This window comes from Squalius cephalus (genome assembly GCF_949319135.1).
Source record: "Squalius cephalus genome assembly, chromosome: 4".
NCBI classification, from domain to species: domain Eukaryota; kingdom Metazoa; phylum Chordata; class Actinopteri; order Cypriniformes; family Leuciscidae; genus Squalius; species Squalius cephalus.
This window is the reverse complement of record NC_137125.1, coordinates 17612588-17634403: the sequence shown is the minus strand read 5'-3', so window position 1 is coordinate 17634403 and position 21816 is coordinate 17612588. Positions and strand designations below refer to the sequence as shown.

General features: G+C 39.9%; 2 protein-coding genes across 4 annotated transcripts in view; both read left to right on the top strand.

Moving 5' to 3' along the window:
• The window catches only part of LOC307157378 (uncharacterized protein), a 670360-nt gene that overhangs the window by 39161 nt on the left and 609383 nt on the right, over positions 1-21816 (top strand). Inside the window, exon 3 of one of the 3 annotated variants that reach the window (XM_079869278.1) lies at positions 5184-6561. The exons of 1 other annotated variant lie outside the window; for it this stretch is intronic. In XM_079869278.1, the coding sequence (XP_079725404.1) occupies positions 5184-6109 (926 nt within the window). In that variant the 3' untranslated portion in view covers positions 6110-6561. Of the gene's footprint in view, positions 1-5183; positions 6562-21816 lie in introns of those variants that run through there. One more of the 3 variants, XM_079869279.1, reaches the window with a different exon arrangement.
• LOC307157382 (uncharacterized protein) overlaps positions 1-21816 on the top strand; it is a 388998-nt gene that overhangs the window by 122621 nt on the left and 244561 nt on the right. The gene's annotated exons all lie outside the window — the stretch shown is intronic.

Genomic DNA, 21816 nt, shown 5'->3' with positions numbered 1-21816 from the left:
GTAAAATTTCAATTTACCCTACCCTTACCCTTTAGTCTCGCAAACTACTCAATAATCAAGATATATAATCAGTCATAATTTAGTAGGTCATAAAAGCTTACTTTTCCTTATCTGATTGTTTCTTCAATCTAGGGTCCATAACTGCGGCCTTTATTGCAGGGAATTGTTCATAGTACCTTTTTATCATTAGATGGGAAGAATTCCACCTTGTCTTTACATCCAAAATCATCATATGCTGAGGCAGGTCTGAGAGAAAGGAACATCTATTTGTTAGCACATCACCTAATCCACATTATAGAACCATCAATTTGTTTGTAGCATATATTTAGTTGTATATCTTATTTTACGGTGTGTACTTTAATCTTAACACCTTTTACCTATTTATTTATTATTCTCAGGTAAGGTAAAGAAAGTCAAATCTGACCTAAACCGTAAGCATTCAAAAAGTACTTACAATTTGGCCAGAAGACTCCCCTGTGGTATGTTCGCATTAAAAGTCTTCCAGCATCATAAATCTAAGTCTCGGTAGGCAGATTTTGTAATCAATTAAATTTATTTTACTTTTCTTTTATAATAAACAAAAATATAAAGGCAAATAAAACTTCATCGTTTAAGTATAAAATACAATAATCACGTCTTGAATCAAAGGTGTAGTAAGCTCTGGGCTTCTTCTCTTCTGCTTGGGGTTTCTTGTCCTCAGCTCTGGGCTTCTAGGCGTCGGGGGCACTGGCGTATCAGTATCCCGAAGGGCAAATCAGTTCTTCAGTCTTTTATACTTCTGTTGTTTACAACAGGCGTTGGGTTGTCACTCCTTCAAACTCCTCCAAAGTTTCCCAGATCCTTCTCCAGGCAGGTGCAAGCGGTCCACCTCTTCATGTCCTTGAACTACAGTAAACTCAACTAAGATGTCTGAGTTCATTTAAAGTTCTAGGAGTCTAGCGCACACACATAATCACACTTTTCTGCTCCTCTTACCATGGGTTGGCACAGTCACATATACATACAAAACCAATTACTGTACATCTATGCCAAAACAATATAAGCCATCTTTTACAAACAAAATAAAAAATAACATTGAATGCAATGCATTCTATCCAATACATTGGCTAAATATGTGTAACAAAAAGGAATCTACAATAGACAAGGAGGCAGGTAATTGCATTTTCTTGATATTATACAACAATCTCATCAAAATGTTATATTAGCATGCAATGGAAATATGAAAATTCTTACTCAGGAGTTTCTGCATCTCTTTGAGGACGACCTTTGCCATGCTCACGCTCTTCATCCACACGATGACACTCCGCACTCTTGCTGCCCAGTTGGAGATGCTTTGAATTTAGCTGCTCAGAAGATAATAAAATGCCAGAGTATGGGCGAAGCAGCCTATTCTCACAATAGCTAGGGTCCTCAGAGCGACAGCCATGTTGGCAGCATTGTCAACCGTTGCTGCCACCATTTTCTCCTAACCCTATATTCTTGAAGTATTTCTTCAATCTCCTCAGCCACATTAATTCCTGTCTGTGCCTGATAAACTGCCTTGGTACAAAGCACTTTGCCTTCAATTTTTCCCTGCCTGACATAGTGCAAAGTGATATTGCTGATACCACTTATCATTGAAATTAAGTTGGCCTTTTCCACTTCATACCAGGCAGGTATGAGGTGGTTGGACAAGCTATCCAAGCAGTCAGCTTGGAGACACATCTGACTGCTTGCTGGGAGCAGTCAGATTTGTAAAGTGTGTACAGGAGTGGGTTCAACACACAGCCTCGGGGGGAGGAGAGATGGTAGCCGAGTCTCATTTGTTGTGGTCTGTTGGAGAAGGAAGTCTTTTATCCAAGCGCAGGTGGAGGGGGGAGGTGTAAGCCCAATAGTTTTTTAATCAAAATGTCCGATGATTATTGTGTTGAAGGCTGAGCTGAAATCTATGAAGAGTAGTCTTGCATAGCTGCCTGGGTGTTCCAGGTGGCTCAGCATTGAGTGGAGGGTGATGGCAATGGCATCTTCAGTAGAACGGTTTGCCCTATAGGCAAACTGTTGAGCGTGGAATGATGGTGGGAGGCAGGCATTGATGTGCTGGGCAACCAGCCTTTCCAGGCACTTCATTACCATTGATGTTAGTGTGATGGGCCTGAAGTCATTCAGGCTATTTTGTGCTGATGTTTTTGGAACTGGGTAGATGATGGTGGATTTCCAGCAGGATGGGACGATGGCTCGGGTCAGAGAGATGTTGAAGATCTCGGTGAGAATCCCCATTAGTTGGTCTGCACAGGCCCTGAGTACTTTTTCTGGTACTCCGTCGGGTCCAGCCTCCTTACTCGGGTTCACTTCCCTTAGTGCTCTCCTCACCTGATGTTCCTGGAGGGATAGCGAGGTGCTGGTGAAGGCTGGAGGAGGAGCTGATTGACCATTCGCCTCAAACCGGCAAAGAAACTGTTTAATTCCTCTGCCATTGTAGCATCAGGTGAGGTAGATGTGATGATGTGGCCCTTGTAGTTGGAGATGTGTCATAATCTCTGCCACACTTGACGTGGCTTGTTGACCATGATGTATTACTCTATTTTCCTTTTGTATGCTACCTTAGCAACTTCTGATTGAGGCTGTGTGTGAATTCCTGATTTAACTCATTTCCACAAATAAATAAAAAATAAAATAACAGTTATTTCTTAGTCTTATTAAGTGCAAACAGTAAGTGCAAGTACAACGATCATCAAAGTACTTTCTTGATATTTAAAGTGCAAACCGAGACCAGAGCCACAACTACACTGTCCAGAGTTAGGTTTGATATTGGGAGGCAGGCTTTTGTATGCAGCCTAATTTGCGCGCATCATGGTGCATTCACACTGGAACCGAATGGCACGTCAGGCGCAAGTGATTTCAATGTTAAGTCAATGCAAAGATGCATTTCGCATGTAAAAAATTCCTGCAGCGCGAATGAGGCGTAGAACGCGGCGCGGTAGGCGTGAATACACCTCATTCGCGCGAATGGCGTGAATTGAGCGTCTGGCGCGTTAAGCACGAATTATTTTTTGTAGTGCTATTTGTGCATTCACGCGTTTGATCCGAATTCGCGTCTGCCGCCTGAGTTGAAAAATCTAAACTTCTGTGTCAATTCGCGCCGCGTTAACCAATCAGGAGCCTGCTTGCTGCTGTCACGTGGTGAAGTAAAAACAAAGTAAATCTTTTATCACATGAAAACTTGATTTCAACATACAAGACATATTTATTTTGTATTGAATGCTATTTATTCCGTATCTAAATCCAGATTATATGAAACATTATTATTCTAAGGTAAAGACAACCAATATACTTAAGTAGAATAGTTTTGTGTCTGGACAGTGTTGTGTGAAAAAAACAAAAACAAAAAGACAGGACAGGTTAATTACTTTTGGAGGCTGGCTCCATTTATCATCAATACAAAAATAAATGATAGATTATGTGGGTGAGGGCGCGGGTGATCCTCGCTCCGATGCGGGACAACAGGTCCACAAACTGGGCGTGAGACAGGCGGAAGCACCGCTGATAGGACGACGATGATCCCGACGCCGCTGTTCTGCTCTCAGGAGCAAGTACAGAGCAGTGACACTCTCGATAAATGATCGATTAACATTAGATGTCTTGTAAAAAGATGGCCGCCAACGGGTTTCGAAACTGACGCGCGTAAATTTCGCTTAACTTTTTTCTTTTCTTTTTTTATTTTTTTTACACGTGTCAATTTCGCTCTTGACGCGCGAATGGACACAAAGTGGTCAAGCGTATAACTAGATGCGGCAGGCGCGAATTTGACGCGCTATTCGCGTCCGGTGTGAACGCACAGTCAGTTTTACGTTTTACTTGCGGATTCATGATCGTCCTCCGTGTATAGGGAGTGGCGGTGCTGAGCGCATTCTACAAGACAAGACTTTTATCAGATGCTTAGGCTTTGTTGCGCAATGAACCCTCCGCCATCGTCACGCGATCAGTGAACGGTGATTCCTGCTGCACTGTGTGATTCTATATGGGTTCAGACAATCAGCACCTGCATCATTGCTACGCAGCATTGAGTTAACCTATGAAAGAGAATGCAAGTAATATAAGTCATCATAGTTATCATCCATGCTGTTTTCAAGATTACCTTTTAAAGAAAGGCTGGATTTATTTGTCAAAGGAAGACCTTCACTAGAGCCTAATTTAGAGCAGAAAGCCAAACCTTTTGAAAGCATTTCAACCCCAGCAATTACAAGCGATACCCCTGGATGACATCAATGAGCTAAAGCTATAGTGCTGCGATTATTTGCTGTTTGGGTAAGTTATTTAAAATCTAATAGGTCATGTGCCAATTGATTTTATTCTGGACAGCACTGTTTTATGTTAAGCTTTATTTGAGAAAAACTGTCATTTTGCAGGATTACTGATCAATCTGTAAAATTATTAACTCAGCAGCCACTCAGCAATTATGTGATGATGCAATTTTTTGTAATGAGAATTTGCATTTTATTGCATTTTGTTTAACTTTGGTGAGGATTCTTAAACACTCGGCTGATAGCTTGTTGCATTTTTATCAAAGGTAACTTATACAGAACTAAAGAACGGGACACATATAACCCCTATATAATAATCAAAATATAAATAATGAAGCTCAAAGGCACAAACTGATATAAACATAGAGACTTGAACAGTCACTCACTTTTGTGCCATTTCTGCAAACACATCATGTACAACTGAACAGTCAACCATACCTGATTGGTCCATACTGACCATATTGGTCTGAACCTTCTTAAAGGAACACTCCACTTTTTTTGGAAATGGGCTTATTTTACAACTCCCCCAGAGTTAAATAGTTTAGTTTTACCGTTTTCAAATCCATTCAGCCGATCTCCGAGTCTGGCGGTACCACTTTTAGCATAGCTTAGCATAGATCATTGAATCAGATTAGACTGTTAGCATCTCTCTCAAAAAAATTACCAAAGTGTTTCGATATTTTTCCTATTAACTACCAGTGATGCAAATGTACGCTGATTGGCTGAACGTATGCAAAACACAGGCACCCGCCATTTTTAAATAATCATGTAAACACAGTTGATTGTGCGTAGGATCTAGCATACATGTTATAGGTTTTGATGTTTACGTGTCTAAATGTTTTGATGTATGTTGCTTTGTGGCATTAAACTGGGATTAACTTTTATGTATTTTTTTTGCCTCAGACCTGATGCCGTTGAAAGAGGAGAGTCAAGATCTGAAAGAAATGGATGAGAAAGATCAGTGCAAGATACATCATGATTTTATAACTGAAAAAAAATATTTTAGTTTCTCACAGACTGAAAAAACTACCTCACGAAAAACGTCTCAAAAGACAGGGACTATAGGTAATTTCACCTGCCACCTGTGTGGACTAAGTTTCACAAAGCATAGAAACCTTGAAGTCCACATAAGAATTCACACTGGAGAGAAGCCTTTTACCTGCCAACAGTGTGGAAAGAGTTTCAATGTACATGGAAACCTTAAAGTCCACATGAGAGTTCACACTGGAGAGAAGCCTTTCACCTGCCAACAGTGTGGCATAAGTTTCTATCAAAAAGGAAGCCTTAACAGGCACATGAGTATTCACACTGGAGAAAAGCCTTTTACCTGCTCTCAGTGTGGAAAGCGTTTCAGGGTACATGGAAACCTTAAAGTCCACATGAGATCTCACACTGGAGAGAAGTCTTTTACCTGCCAACAGTGTGGAATAAGTTACAAGCAACAAGGAAAATTTAGAATCCATATGAGAATGCACACTGAAGAAAAGCCTTTCACGTGCCAACAGTGTGGCATAAGTTTTACTCAAAGAGGACACCTGAACAGTCACATGAAAATTCACACTGGAGGGAAGCCTTTTAGCTGCCAACAGTGTGGAAAGAGTTTCACTGCAAAAGTAAGCCTTAAAAGCCACATGAGAATTCACACCGGAGAAAAGCCTTTCACATGCCAACAGTGTGGCATAAGTTTTACTCAAAGAGGACACCTGAACTGTCACATGAAAATTCACACTGGAGAAAAGCCTTTTAGCTGCCAACAGTGTGGAAAGAGTTTCACTGCAAAAGTAAGCCTTAAAAGCCACATGAGAATTCACACCGGAGAGAAGCCTTAGGCAGGCTAAATTGTTCACTTCATTCATATATATATTTTTTTTCTGTTGAATTTGAAATTGCTTTTTATTTACTTACTGAACTTTTCAACTTACTTTTGTTTATTGACAGTGTACATTTAGAGCCCCCAGAAGTCTAGGACCAGCACTGATCTCTGCACACGTATTTTGAACTTTATTTACCTCTTTTTTTCGTTCTTTTTTTCTTGTCCACAAACAGTGAGTTGAAACGTTAAGTAAATAAATACAAAAAAGCAATAGGACATTGAATTAAATCTTCATTGTATGAATTACATATTGATTCTTATTAAAGTTACTAATGTTATTCAGTGAAGAGCCGTGAATGATTCTCTTGTTTTATTTTGTTGTTTGATTAATATAGACTAAATGCACAGACCTGATCCTCCTGTTCACCGAAGACATAACTGAATGTGTTTTAAAGGGATAGTTCACCCAAAAATTAAAATTATGATTCACTCAAGTCATCCTAGGTGTATATGACATTCTTCTTTCAGATGAATACAATCGGAGTTGTGTTAAAAAATGGCTTGGCTCTTCCAAGCTTTATAATGGGAGTGAATGGCCGTTTCCATTTTGAAGTCCATAAAAGTGCATCTATCCATGATAAAAGTGCTCCACACAGCTCCGGGGGGGTTAATAAAGGCCTTTAATAATAAATTCTGTGAAGGCCTTTAATTGAAAAGTGAAGCGATGCATTCGTGTAAGAAAAATATCCACATATAAAATTTTAGAAGCTGTAATCTCTAACTTCTGCTAACTGTCGTACGCAGTCACGAGAGACTGGCTTGTATTGGGTATGACGCAGCACGCTCCAGTGAGAATATCCTAGTTCTCGCAAGAATTAAGTTTGACGACAACGAAGGACATCCATGTGAATAATTGAATTGTTTGAGCTATACTCTACATTTTTATTAGTCTGAAAATTGTGTTTTCTGTTTATATCCGGGTTGCTTCAACAAAGCAAAAGTCTTAAGATTACGTGCTTCGACATCAAAGGGAGATGCTCCATTAACATTTCAACAGTTCCCTATACATTTTTGTGCCGCTGCTGCAGCTTCTTCCATCTCCCGGAGCTCCTGGTCAGTTTACTCCGGTTCAAACAAATATGGCTGGTCAAAAAATCTCCTGATGGATTATCTCGAAATCCTCCGATTTTCTTTTTTCTTTAAACACCCTCGTTTTAGACTTCTAATTCGCGACCAGTGTTTTGTTTTGCTCTATCCTGTGCACTTTTGCTTTCGTCACCGGAACTTACGGTGTAGCCTGCGTCCTACATCATATGATGGAACACCAGTGTCTCTCTCTTGAGAGAACATGCAGTATATATACCAATGAGCTACAAATTAAGGGTGTTGTAATATAGTTTATTTTAAAAGAACCCGGTTAATTTTTGGTCCAGTTACACATTTCAATGACATTTAAAGGATTAATTCACTTCAGAATAAAAATGTTCTGATAATTTACTCACCCCCACATCAATCATCCAAGATGTTCATGTCTTTCTTTCTTCAGTCAAGAAGAAATTACGGTTTTTGAGGAAAACGTTCCAGGATTTCTCCATTTTAGTGGACCTCAGTGGGGTCCAACATTTTGAAGGTTAAAATTTCCATTTTAATGCAGCTTATCTAGCAAAACGCATTACATAATCATGTTGAAAGGTCTTGTGTGTTCCGGTTCAAAAAGGTAGGGTACGGCGAAAAACTCTTATTTTCTCCAGCTACTTTAAAATCGTCCGACACCGCTGTTTTACCTTTTAATAATTTTTTGTAAATGGCGTTTGACTTAGTTTTTGTACGTTTGCTTGGTAAACACTAGGTCGGTAATTCCACCTATGTCACGTGTGACCTTTCAACGTGATTACGTAATGCGTGGCGCATCGCTAGTGCAGATAAGACCCTTATTCCTTGGCTGGGATTGTGTAGAGTCCTTTGAAGCTGCACTGAAACTGCAATTTGGACTTTCAAACCCTGGTTGTACCCCATTTAAGTCCACTATATGGAGAAAAATCCTGGAATGTTTTCCTCAAAAACCTTAAAGGGATACTTCACCTCTGGGAAGATGAATGTGTATTTAAAATAGGTAATTTAAGTAGAAGAAATGTGAAGAAATTTTTGAATTTGGAGCTTTCTAGACTGAGAAAAGCCAGAATTTTTGGCTTTTGTGGATGAAAGACAACAACTCCCAGAATGCACTTGCTTCGCTGCCTTAGGAGGCCACGCCTACCGGTAAGAGTGCTCAGTTGAAAACAACAAGGCTAGCCTACGTGATGAGTTAGCCAGGGATTTAGAGAGCACCCAAAATGTCAGGGATTCGGCTTTTGCGTTCTACAGTCGCCATTCATTATGTTTACTGTGGCGATCCGGACGAGGCTGACGGCCGCGGGAGAACAGCGCGAGGCCGGTGGCGTCATTACTGAGACGCGCCGGTCATGGTCGCATCTCTCACGGAGGAGCGGGAATTTTCTTAGAAATGGTAAAACGCACATCAACCGATCACTTGTTTAGCGTTCATGTAAACACTACATTCAGATTCACCAATCGGAATGAATTCAGTTAGATTGAAACAAAAGGTGTGCATGTAAACAATGAATGGCGACCGCAGAACGCAAAAGCCGAATCCCGGACATTTTTAACAGTCTCGCTCGCCGGACAAGTCCGGGAAAAAGAGGATGGTTACCCCTACTTACTCAGCTTTCTCCTACTATTCAGCTTTCTCCACAGAACAAGAGCGTGCTAGCTTAGCTTCCAAAGAAAGACGGCTGACACTGTGTACATTCTGTGAATGAGATCCAACCCTCTATGGGTGGGCTGAAAACATGCGGAACAACGCCATCTACTGGCTGTAGTCTTTAGCCTCTGGCCAGAAAATCCTCAGATGACGCAAAATGACGATTTTTGCGTCATCGGAGGATTTTTTCCAGACAAAAAATACATAAATCTCTCCTCTCAGGGGGATATGAGGGTGGAAAGCATTGTAATTCGAAAATTCTACAGGTTTTCTACTAATACAAAGCTTAATGCTAAATCCTGAAGTATCCCTTTAATTTCTTTCCAACTGAAGAAAGAAAGACATGAACATCTTGGATGATGTGGGGGTGAGTAAATGATCAGGATTTTTTTATTCTGAAGTGAACTAATCCTTTAATATTGTTTAATATTAAGCGCTTGTACTTGTCTGAAAGATGTTGTCGAAGGTGGAAGTGGACCAAAGAGCGGAAGAGGACCAAAAAAGAACGGGGTTATTTTAAAATGAACTAATTTGTATCTCTTTGGGATATGTGTTTTCACATATAATTCGTTCGAAAAGAACAAAACTTAGTTCACTTAAAGTAAACCAGAAAGCGAATCAGCCGAATGTGACCTCAGTCCTTTTGGTTTTCACAATATAGTGGACTCAAAAGAGAACTCTGTTCTTTTTTCTTTCTTTTTTTGTCCTCTTCAGCATTCAAGTAATCTCAGACCCTTTATTGTGCACACCACAACTCCTTCCCATGCTTGTTTTACATTTTCTAAATAAAACTTATTTTCATTAAGACATTCCTTCAACTCTTTGGTTAACCATGGCTTATAATTAGAATAGACCCTTACTGTCTTTAAAGTGTATCTTCACAGTATTCTATAAATGATGTGATAACATCTCCTTCATGAACATTTTTACTTGAATCTGTTGGAAAGGCTGAGCTTAGCGGACCTGTCAATCATCGTCCTGAGGTAAAATGAAGCTAAAGAGAGACTTGCACGGGACCGGGAGAAAAGTGTGCTAAAGTGTGCGTCTGTGACTGATTGTGAGTATCCGTTTTGATCAGCAGACAATCATTATTAATCATATAGTATTTTATTTCGAGGCAATTTGGTATTTGTCCGCTGTTATAGAGGTAGTCAGAGTGAACAGTGTGAGAACTAAACCAGTGCGTTCAGCGCATTCACGAGCTGTGTTTACAATATAATAACACAGTTGAAGATATCGTCAGCCTGTTCCGTACCCGTTTATTCATGTTATTATAATACTATACTTAATTATTTGTTAGTTCTTTTGGGGATTTCTGTATAGTGCGCTGTGTGATATTCATTGTCAGTTTATGGACACTTTCGGTTTCAACGTGCCTATTATGTTTACTTAAACAATAACAGCGCCAAATTGCGTTGTATTGGTCAACGGAAAGTTGAGTTATGTGCATATTATAACATTGTATAGTGTAATGCAATGTGATGTATAGTGTGATTTATTTTGATATAACAGTCAAGTCATGTTATGCTGATTATTTCTTTGTTTTATTGTAGAACCACACACATACATGCCTCACACAGACAAACGAATCCTCAGTGTTCAATAAACCCCTTTGATCGAATCAGACTGTCCTGATCCATTCCTGTGTTCTGATCGACACACCAAGAGGAAGGCTAGAGTCATTAGAACCACCCCAAAACACAATCCTAATCTAACTATTTAACAGAATCAAAGAACACCAGCCAGTCTGTCATCTTAATTTTCTGTATAAATTTTGGCAATAAATGCATAACTTTATGATCTGATTTTCCAAGGTAGATCTTGACACTGGCATCCAAAATATTCCCACAACATTTGTCCAAGATATCCATTGAGCGTGTCTGGCATGTGATATATTGCTGAAGAGCTGCATATACGTATATAATAGATATTAAAGTCCCCAAGAATAAACACGGCCTGGTCCACAGATCTCTATAATGCGTCATTATAACATTTAGTACATTTATCAGCCGCTCCAATGTTTTTTGTTCCTGGTACATAGACAAGACTAACCGTAATCTGCCTAGTCTCTTGGCGTAAATAGAAACGCTTTATTGCTTATGATCTCATAAGCGTGTGTACAACTCTTGTCCAATATTTTAAATTGAATTGACCTGTTATTGTCCAAATATAGACAGAGTCCACCTCCAATGGATTTTTCCGCTTCTCTGTTGCACGATCCGCTCTAATAAGCATGTAACCATCCATGTCAGTATTGCGGCTATTCTTTTTCAACCAAGTTTCTGTTAGCCATATTAAGTTACTGCACTTAAACAAATATTTTGTCTTAACCTTAATAGTTAGTTTATCAAGTTTGTTATTTAGGGATCGGACATTAGAAAGAGTAATCATAGGAAGAGGGTGAAGGGCGCCTTGTCTGCGAAATCTGTTTTTAATGCCACCTCTTGAGCCCTGTGTCTTTGGTAGGATTTAAGGGTGAACCAAACACAAATTTATCTTCCACAGATTATTTGTTAAAACATAATTTCACACAAAACTCAGCACTCCAGACCCCAAATCAACCATCCAGGCTCCAGCCAGTCTGAGCTAACCAACGAGAAGCCCCAGCTAAGTACTTTATGGCCATGCAAGTTTCAAAGAGATGAGCCTAGATAAAGGAAGAACATTGTTAACATTAGATGTTTAAAAAAGACTGATTGGTTCAGAGATGGCACTGCTCGGGCCCCACCAAGATCATGGCAGAGGTTGTTTGATTCCAGGACAAAATATCTAAAACAGACCTCTGAACAACCCCAGGGTGAAATCTCTTAAAAACCACAGAGACTGAGTGTAACAAGTTCAAAATAAGAAGACGGGGTCTGTAAGGAGGGTGCCAGTATGTCTGATCGACCCCTCGATGAAACAAAAGGCTCTCCTGAGACTTAACACTTGAACTATCTCCTGCATATGTAACAGGAACATCCGAGACGCAGCACACAGTGCAGCTCACACTTCACACTAACCATCTCCCCCTTCTTCCCCTTCTTCCACTTCTCCTCCTCACCTAAAATACACTGAAAACCTATGCAATGTTAAGTATGTACAAGGAGTAACTATCCATGTTTGGGATAATTTAAAGTGTCTCAGTGCGTCTGTTAAAATGGTCTCATTCTCCCAACCATAATGAAAAGCTAAAAGAAGTAATAAAATATGAGAAAAGTGATGTATCCCTTAAAGGTTGTATCAGTGATTTCAGGCCCAAAAATAAATTATCACATTCATCTAATCTTTCCTAACGATCCGCTAGCTGCCCGCCCCATAAGCATGCCGTCAAAAAAACGCGTCTCTCTAGGCAGCCTAGACTCTGAGATCTGCACACAAAAACAGTTGCTTTCACTACCACTCAAAACCAAAATAAATAGTGTTCCAACCAATCACTGACAGAGGTGGGTGTTGTGAGGTTTTCGCGTGCAGCCGTCATAGGCAGCCGTGTACGAGTGCAAAACCTCACAACACCCACCCCTGTCGGTGATTGGTTGGAACACTATTTATTTTGGTTTTGAGTGGTTGGTGTACCACTCAAAACCAGATTGTTTTTGTGTGCAGATCTCAGAGTCTAGGCTGCCTAGAGAGACGCGTTTTTTTGACGGCATGCTTATGGGGCGGGCAGCTAGCGGATCGTTAGGAAAGATTAGATGAATGTGATAATTTATTTTTGGGCCTGAAATCACTGATACAACCTTTAAAAGTGTAGCAAATTAGCTCTATGAAATATTAATAATCAATAATAACTGGTTATAATTGATTATCAATATTTGGATCAGTTAATACAATTAACTTAATGTTGTAAATTAATTTTACAATCAATTAACCTAGGGAAAGAGAGCTGAAGCAGAATACAGGAAAGCAAGAAGTTATAGCATTGGTTGAAATTCATCAGATCAACAGCCTTGAGCAAACCATCAGTTTAGTTCTAACACGCCCTTCTTTAAAAGGGGTAAGGATACTTAATGTATCAAATAATGAGACTAAGTTTGATACTTGCATGTCTCACCCATTTGAATTAAACTTTCCTGATGCAATTTGTTGAGGCTCCAGTTGATCTTTGCTGATGTGGTCTTGATGAGAGAGAACCAATGGTTTCCAGTAGGGCTGGGCGATATGGAGCAAAAAATATATCTCGATATATTTTGCTATATCTCGATATACGATATATATCTCGATATCTTTACAGGAAAAATAACCCCCCAAAAACTACTGCAAAAACAAATATGCCAAATACCACAAAGTCTTTTTTTATTGAAGTGCAAATAGGTAGGCAGTTCATGTAGGAACAAAGTGTTTCTGCGACATTTAAAAAAAAAAAAAAAATCCCTGTATACAAAAATAATAATTTAACTGTAAAATAAAGGAAGAAATAATACATATTGCACTATTTTAAATAAACCTGTATAGAAATATCATTACTAATTTTGGCAAATAAATAAAAAAAAATGCCATATATCCCCCAAAAACTGCACAATTGTAGAGTTAAACATTAATAAAAAAAAAAAGTGATACAAATGCATCTAAAAATTTACATGATTGTTACAAAATCACACTGTCTGGGGCCTCTGGGGAACTCAGAACAACTGCTAGCATAAAGTTTAAGGTAAAAATAACTGCCATTAAATTACAGTATCTTACTACTATGCAATTAGATAAACTGTTCATTCATTACATCACTTTACCTCTGTCTTTATCCACCTTTATCCTCTTCTCTTCTTTTTGGCACTGTATCTATAGCAGAATAGGTAGGTTAATGCTAATTTATAATGTGTCATGTAAATTCGGCCATCCGTCACAATCAGGAAACTTTCACCGTGTCTAGAACTGGCGCGAGCTGCCAGGCCCGTTTCTACAGGGGAGCATGTTAAGTGTGAGTGTGTCAAGCGCCCTCAAACAAAAGCAATGCGGCGAGAGGCGACGCTACACAAAAAATTACCAACAACAACTGATCGCGCGCGCGCTGTTTCTGACGCACTTCAAGCACTCGCTGGGCGGGGAAAGATTGATGTGCCTGACCTGACTCGGGGGACTTGGTAGAATGAGACAACACGCGAGGGGAGGGGGAACAAAAGCAAGGAGGCGGAGGAGGGCGGGGGCGAGCACAGCACAGAGAAGGCAAACAAGCAAAGTGGCGAAATCAGAATTAAATATAAACAATATATCGATATATACGATATGTCAAAATCCATATCGAGTTTAAAAAATATCTCGATATATCGTAAATATCGAGATATCACCCACCCCTAGTTTCCAGAGTATCTTTGGTGAATGGAAAGACAAGGCCGCAGCCTGGCACAAGTTTGGGGGTCCTTAGAAACTTCTAGTTCAGCATTATCTTCACGTCAGCATTTCAGAAAGGGACTAAGAGAGTCAGAGGGCTGATCTTGTGATCAGTGATTTTAAAGCGTGAAGATGTCACACCCTCTGGAGGTGTGTGTGCCAATGAGAAGATTTCCCTTAGGAGGGAAATTTTACGACCCATTGTGTTCTAGCAGGGCATTTGAATTTGTAATTTCATTGGGTGTTAAAAAAAAAATCTTCAAGATTCTTATAATACTAATGCACAAAGTTAGCAAAATGTAATGTAAATCAACAATTGGGAAACAAAGATTTGTGTTTATAGAGACCAAACTTGCCACACATATGATTTTGGTAAACCATAGTATGCAAAGTCTGAAATATTAACCCCATTGAGATTACAAGAATACATAGGCCAAACCACATAAAAGGAAAATCATGAGATGGGAAAATTAGATACATGTTTATATATTTCTCAAGTGGTTATATATATAATATATAGGATTAACAGGGTTTTTTTCTCCTACTCTGCAAGAATTAAGTGAGTCACAGCTCTCTGGAATTTTCTTTTGAGGTCGTAAAACTCTTATCAGTCTCAATGTGTCCTGTAACAGGACACCGGGTTCTGCCAGAGTTTCACTTGTGATGTTATTTTTGGGGTAAATTTCATAGGCTTTTGTTGGGAGAGTGAGTTTGCTGGATTATTGATTAAATATAATGAATAATTTGTGTGTGCCTGATTGGTCCAGACACTACAAAAGTGTTACTTCCCCCAGAACCTCCATTCAGACTACCTCATGTACAATGGGGCAAAAAAGTATTTAGTCAGCCACCAATCGTGCAAGTTCTCCCATTTAAAAAGATGAAAGAGGCCTGTAATTTTCATCATAGGTACACTTCAACTATGAGAGACAGAATGGGGGGAAAGAATCCAGGAAATCACATTGTAGGATTTTTAATGAATGAAGTGGCTTTATACATAAGGCCCCTGGTCAATACATTGTAAACATTTGATTTTATTCTGACTGACTCTGAGATTGTTTTTCCCAAGTAAATTATCAGATTCGTATATTTCCACAAATTTTGCGTCAAATTAGCGACGGCTAATATCTGGCATCAAATTCAAGTGTACTTGGATGCAGAGATGAGTTATTTTCATCTAGAATCAGCAAATGCTATTTGATCAACCTAGATCTGGGTGCGTCTAATTACCTCTGTTTTAATTTAATGTTACTTTAGATAAGTGTACGTGGGAATGCCACGTGCTTGGTCAATCCAAAGCTTTTTAAGAGAAGTGAAGTTGATCGACTAATGTCTTTTAATGGTGGTCAAAACCTCTACTGAAGTAAAACGATTGAATTAAGTTAAAGAGGGGGCACTCCAAGGGGGCTATTTAAGTATCTATGATTGTGTACGTGTGAATACAGTAAATCTCAGATATTTAGCCAATTACCTCTGTTTTGATGACTGGACCAATTGTGTCGTGAGACCTTGTGAGAGAGATTCAAGGACCTCAAAGTGATATAGTTTCCTGATCTAGGTGGGTAAAATATAATCAGAGTTAAAAAAGAATAATCAAATATTCGTTCACTTTTAATGATGCCCAGACATCATTAAAATCTTTTTCATTTATGGAGTCAGATGAAATAACGAGTCAATACATGTGAGAAAATATACATGTAGTAGTAGTAGTAGCCTTTATTGTCACTTAGTCACAAGTACCAGCGAAATTAAACCATCAACCTGTCCATACAAACATACATACAATATGACAAGGGGGTAGACAGGACAGGAAGACAGGGGATTGAAGAAAAGAAAATACAACATAACATGAGGAGAGGTGAGGAGAAAAAAAGGCAACCCCCAGACTATGCTCCTGTGAGGAGTACAGTTTGGGAACAGGAAAAAAAAACACCTCAGCAACATTAGCACATAATCAGTACACTCTACAACATGAACACACAAGACTTGCAACAGGGTAGGGGAGTGGGGGGTGGAGGTAACCCAGCACAGGCAAGCAGCCATCCGGTCCTGCAGCCTGTCAGTCTGGGGGTACAAAGCGGCGAGGGATGGGGGGGTGATTGCATATCTGTATATATATGTAAGAGTTCTTGTATGTGTAGGCCTGGAGAGTCGCTACGCCTGGCATCATAATCTAGGTGCCTCAGTCCGCAGGATGTCATGGCGATACACAGCAAGTTGCCAAGGAGACAACCTTGATCAGGTCCCAGACAGAGTCAACAATCAGCAGGTGTCTGTGGGGAGTGGGGGAAGGAACGCAAGAGTGTCTCACTGCAGTGCTCTTCCGGGGGAGTTGTTGTTCCAACAGCAGCCTTGGCCAAGGCCAGTGCTGGTTGAGTGGGACCGAAAGCAGATAAGATTGGGATTGTTTGGTCGTTGTTGGCGAGTAGCCGCATTCCAATTTACACGGCTATTCTCCTTGTCCATTTTGGTCTCCAAAACGATCCATTTGCCTTTGCAAAGCTGTGAGCTTCTCCATGATGTTATCCATATTGTGGTTCATAGACCCAGTCTGAGTGCTGACAGCTCTGCCCACTGCTTCAATCATGACGGCCAGCCTTGGGCTTTGGACAGCTATCACTGTCGTCTTAATTCTTCGATAAACCAGGGCAATGCCTAATCCAATCAGCAGAAGACCTGTTATCATGGTTCCGAATAGGTAGATATCTTCAATGTCCTCCACGGAAAGAGCCGCCAGACACACGACCCGCCACCTCTCCCACGCGTCCATCGTGTAGCCAGCTGCGAACATTCTGGCAGGGCAGTCAGGGTCCCCCGAACCCAAGCTTCTTGTCGAGAAGATAGTGTCAATTGCGTTGAGAGACCAGTTGATCAAATCCATATTTTCTTAGTTTGGAAAGCAGTGCGGAGAGAGTCTCTCAAAGTACAAGACAGTAGACTAGACGAGACGAGAGGAGCAAAGCAGGGCAGGTAAGGGAGAGGAGGGGAAGAAAATGTGACCACCTTCGTTGAGAGCCAGAGAAGAAGTCATTTAATCTTGTTGTGTTGCGGAAAAGGAAATACAAGCAATACCCTCATTGGACCAATAGGCGGGCTTACAGGGTCGAAGAAGACCCGTGTTTTATTTCACAACCAGTAGATCACATAAAAACATAAATCCGCGCTACGGGCGCTTTCAATATATCAGTCCACAAGAGCTCTCCAGAGCTTTCTCAGTCATTCAAATACTCTGTCCACCAGTGCCCTCCAGAGCTTTCTCACGCTGTCACGAGTCTCAGACAGTCCCTCTATGCCACTTCTCGTCTCCCAGGTGGTTTTTATTGTCTTTTCACGCCAATTACTGAAACAAGACATGGGTGTTTGTCATTTGCACTTGATCCACTTACGCCACGCTTTTCTCCAATTCTCTCCCCCGTCACAGACCTCGCTGAACCACGCACCCCTTGCCACATACCCCCAACGCCCAACTCAAGCCGGGGAGCCGTCTAGCCTGCACTGGAACGGATCTGGTGCTTCCTTTTTAGTGAGATCAGTCAGCGGGCTGGCGAGGTCCGAATAATTAGGCACATACCTTTTATAATATCCTGCCAGCTACAGAAACTGTCTCACCTCCTTTTTGGTCTTGGGTCTAGGGCAAGTTGCAACTGCTGCTTATCAATCTAGAGACGCACCTGCCCGTGAACCAAGTGGAAACCCAGATACCTGACCTCCACACACCCAACCGCACACTTCTTTGGGTTGGCCATCAGCCCAGCCAGTCTCAGAGCCCTCAGGACAGCGCGCATATGCAGCATGTGGCCGGAGATTTCGGTCCATGAGGCGCTGAAACGTGGCTGAAGCCCCGAACAACATGAAAGGAAGTGTAACGAATTGGTGTCACCTAAACAGCGTTGTAAAGGCTGTCTTTTCTTTGGATAGAGGCGATAAGGGGATCTGCCAGGACCCATTAGTTAAATCCAGTGGCAAATAAAAATGAGCGGTGCCCAGCCGATCAAGCAGTTTGCATTGGATCCGTGGCATTGGATACACATCGAACTTGGTTCCACCAAGTCATCAACCACGTGCATTATAACGTATTAAGAGAAGGACTGTTGAACAGATTGTAAACTAAGGAAGACAGATGGTAGTAGTGAGTGTCCAAGCTCTGGCATTCTCTGTGCTGTCAATATAAAAGTCTGCCACCCCTTCAAAAATAAAAATTCCCACACAAAACCAGAGAGGCTGGACTTTTTTGAAGGCATATGTCACTTCTGGGTTCATATTGATGGTGAAAATGCAATCTGGAAACCCTTCAAGAACTGAGTTTGGCACCCCTGGTGTATAGGATCTAACATGCATGTTATTAGTTGTAATGTTTTATGTTTTCTAAATGTTTGTGATTTGTGGCATTAAACTGGGATTAACTTTTCTGTCTTTTTTCCCTCAGACATGATGCCATTGAAAGAGGAGAGTCAAGATCTGAATAAAATGGAAGATCAGAATAAGAGATCAGTACAAGACTCATCATGATTTCATGACTGAAGAAAAATCTTTGAATTGCTCACAGGCTGAAACAACTTTCTCACAAAAAACAGTTCAAAATACACTAAAGACAGGGACTATAGGTAATTTCACCTGCCACCTGTATTTACTAAGTTTCAAAAAGCAAGGACACCTTGAAGTTCACATGAGAGTTCACACTAGAAGGAAGCTTTACCCCTGCCAAGAGTGTGGAGTAATTTTCAATCAACAAGGAAACCTTAAAGTCCATATGAGAATTCACACTGGAGAGAAGCCTTTCACCTGCTCTTAGTGTGGAAAGACTTTCAGGCAAAAAGGAAACCTTAAAAACCACATGAGAGTTCACACTGGAGAGAGACCTTACATCTGCCAACATTGTGGAATGCGTTTTAGGCAAAAAGGAAACCTAACTTACCATTTGATAGTTCACACTAGAGACAAGCTTTTCACCTGCCAACAGTGTGGAACAAGTTTCACTAAGAAAGGAAACCTTACAAAACACATGAGAGTTCACAAAGAAAAGAATCCTTTGATATGCCAACGGTGTGGAAATACTTTTAATCAATGTGGAAACCTTAAAATCCACATGAAAATTCATTCTGGGGAGAAGTAGAGTAAAGAAAAGTAAAGTTAACATTTGTATGTTAGTGTTTATACAAGTGCAAGTATGCCAGATCGACACTTTACGTACTGATACGCTCATGAGATCACATTACAAACATTATTTGTAACAACAAGATTTAAAAATGATATGAAACATGTTTATGTGTGATGAATAGTTTAGGCTTTAGATTAGGGGATGCAGAAAGCTTTGTATAATGATTTATTCATGCGTTTACTGCAGTGCTGACTGGTGAGGGTACAGACAGCAGTCTTCTCTGATACACATGGACTCTTTAACTGCTGTGAACCTGATGTGAACTTCAGTGGAATGTAAAACTGGTTCACATTATCACTCATTAACACAAGTCTGTGCTGAAGAGTGAAAGGACTTAACCCACTGCAATCCCCTGACTGCAATTCATTAATAAATGTTTATTTGCTTAAAAAATAAGAAATTACTCTTCTTTAAAACATTGCTTTAACACTTGCATGTCTGTGCTTTTGAACACAGACCTTCTTACAACGTCACAATGCATCATTATTAACCATTGATGCATAACCATTGAAAATCAAAACAAGTTTGACATTAATATAAAGTTATTAATAATATATCAACTAGGCTTAATAAATTAACCATCTACTAATGATCTGATTTTATTTTATGATTTACTATTTTTTAAGATAACTTTAAAACATATTTGTAAATCATTAGCATATCACTTAGTTATCATTTATGAATGTATAGTCATGTTTTGACCACCCACCAGGCTGATGGAGGACACTGCTGAGTCATCATTTAATCTGTATTCTGTTATTTCATAACCACTTGCTTAACCAACAAAAACTTGGCATTGCAGTAGTGTGGAAAAATGACTGCTTTACTTGAAATGTGGTCTGTAAAAGCCTCATAAATAACTGCTGAAAAGGTCTCACCTGGCAGAATACAAAAAGCATTTGTTTCCGTTTGAGACCAAACTATACCAAGTATTTGTATGAAAGGATGCTGCCAAGTATACAGATTAGCCTTTTGTCAAGTTTTGGTTTGTAATGTCTTGAAACATAAAAATGAAATTTTATGACATTCTATATATTCTTTCTAATAGTCATTGTGTCAAGCATTAATAATAACAAAATAAATCAATAAATTGCATTACTTTTTCTGGGTTCTATTTTAAATATTTTTTTTCAAAATTTGAAAGGTTTTCTATCAAATGAGACCATGCACTTGTTAATAAACCTTGTTGACAACAAAAAATATTGCAGAACAATGAGCCCTAAGTATACTCGAGATTTAGGAAGGATGAAGCATTCCTATCAGATTACAGAGACTTTATTAGCGACATCCTAAAGAAATGCAGAAAAGTACCAGAAGTAGGGATGGTAATTGAGAACCGGTTCTAAGTTTTATGAACCATCGATATTGTATGCCCTCGACATTAACGATTCCTCTTATAGATGCTCCTGCTCCGAGTCCCAGCCATAGTATATACATACCGTGAACTCACAACTTTCCCTTTTGTCCTTTATCGGGCACCATAGCACGGCGTCAAAGCGATTTGAGCAGAGGAGGTAATCATGGAGAGGAAGAGGCGATCTAAAGCTTGGCTTTATTTTACTAAATGAGACAAATTATGTCATTTGCAATAACAGGGTTTTTCCTGCATTGAATTTTTTTTAGCGTCCACCAAAGCGAATTTTTGTCCCACCAAAGTCTTACTTGATCGGTGAGTAATGAAGATGAACTGCTGCGCTTGTGACAGGGCGCATGTTTAACTGAAAGAACGAGCAGAGAGAGAGATCCGGTTGCGCGCACTCTCTCTCTCTCTCTCTTCGGAGCCAGGCGAAAGTGTAAACAAGACTTCACCGTCTCCAAACTAAGCGCTCTCTTGCTCTCTCTCCCTCGCACATATTAATCAAAATAAAACGACACGATGGTAAAAGGTCGGAAGACCAAAGTTTCATGTGGAGCATTCTGAGATTTTCTTTCCTAAATTACCGCTGGGTGTGAATTGTGCTAAAATAAGTTGCCTTATCCTCTCTAAAAAGCGTTCCGCACGTTCAGCTGACATAAAACAACACTTTAAATAAACAAAGAAAAACCTATCCAGTGATGAAATGTTTTCTGTGTTGACACAAATCTTGAATGTCCATGTCCTAACTGCTGGGATAATCACACAACTCGTACACGTCCAATTCGCGAACTAATGACTCCTTTCGACCGATTCATTTTAATGAATGGTTAAAACAACTGATCTTTCCAACACTGAACTCACAAGACGTCTGAATCTTTAACTATTAACTATAATTAATCGGTAACACTTTACAATAAGGTTCTATTTATTACATAAATTACATAAAAAGTACAGTTTGCTTACTCAAGCCTAAGCTTTAAAACAAATAAAACCACTTGGGGTTTTTTTTGCCGAAAAAGCATATGGCTACTTTTTTCCACACAGTGCTATCAGGAATCGATAAGAGAATTGTTAAAGAATCGGATCGATAAGCAGAATCGTCAGTGGCATTGATGTTGATAAAATCTTATCAATTACCAC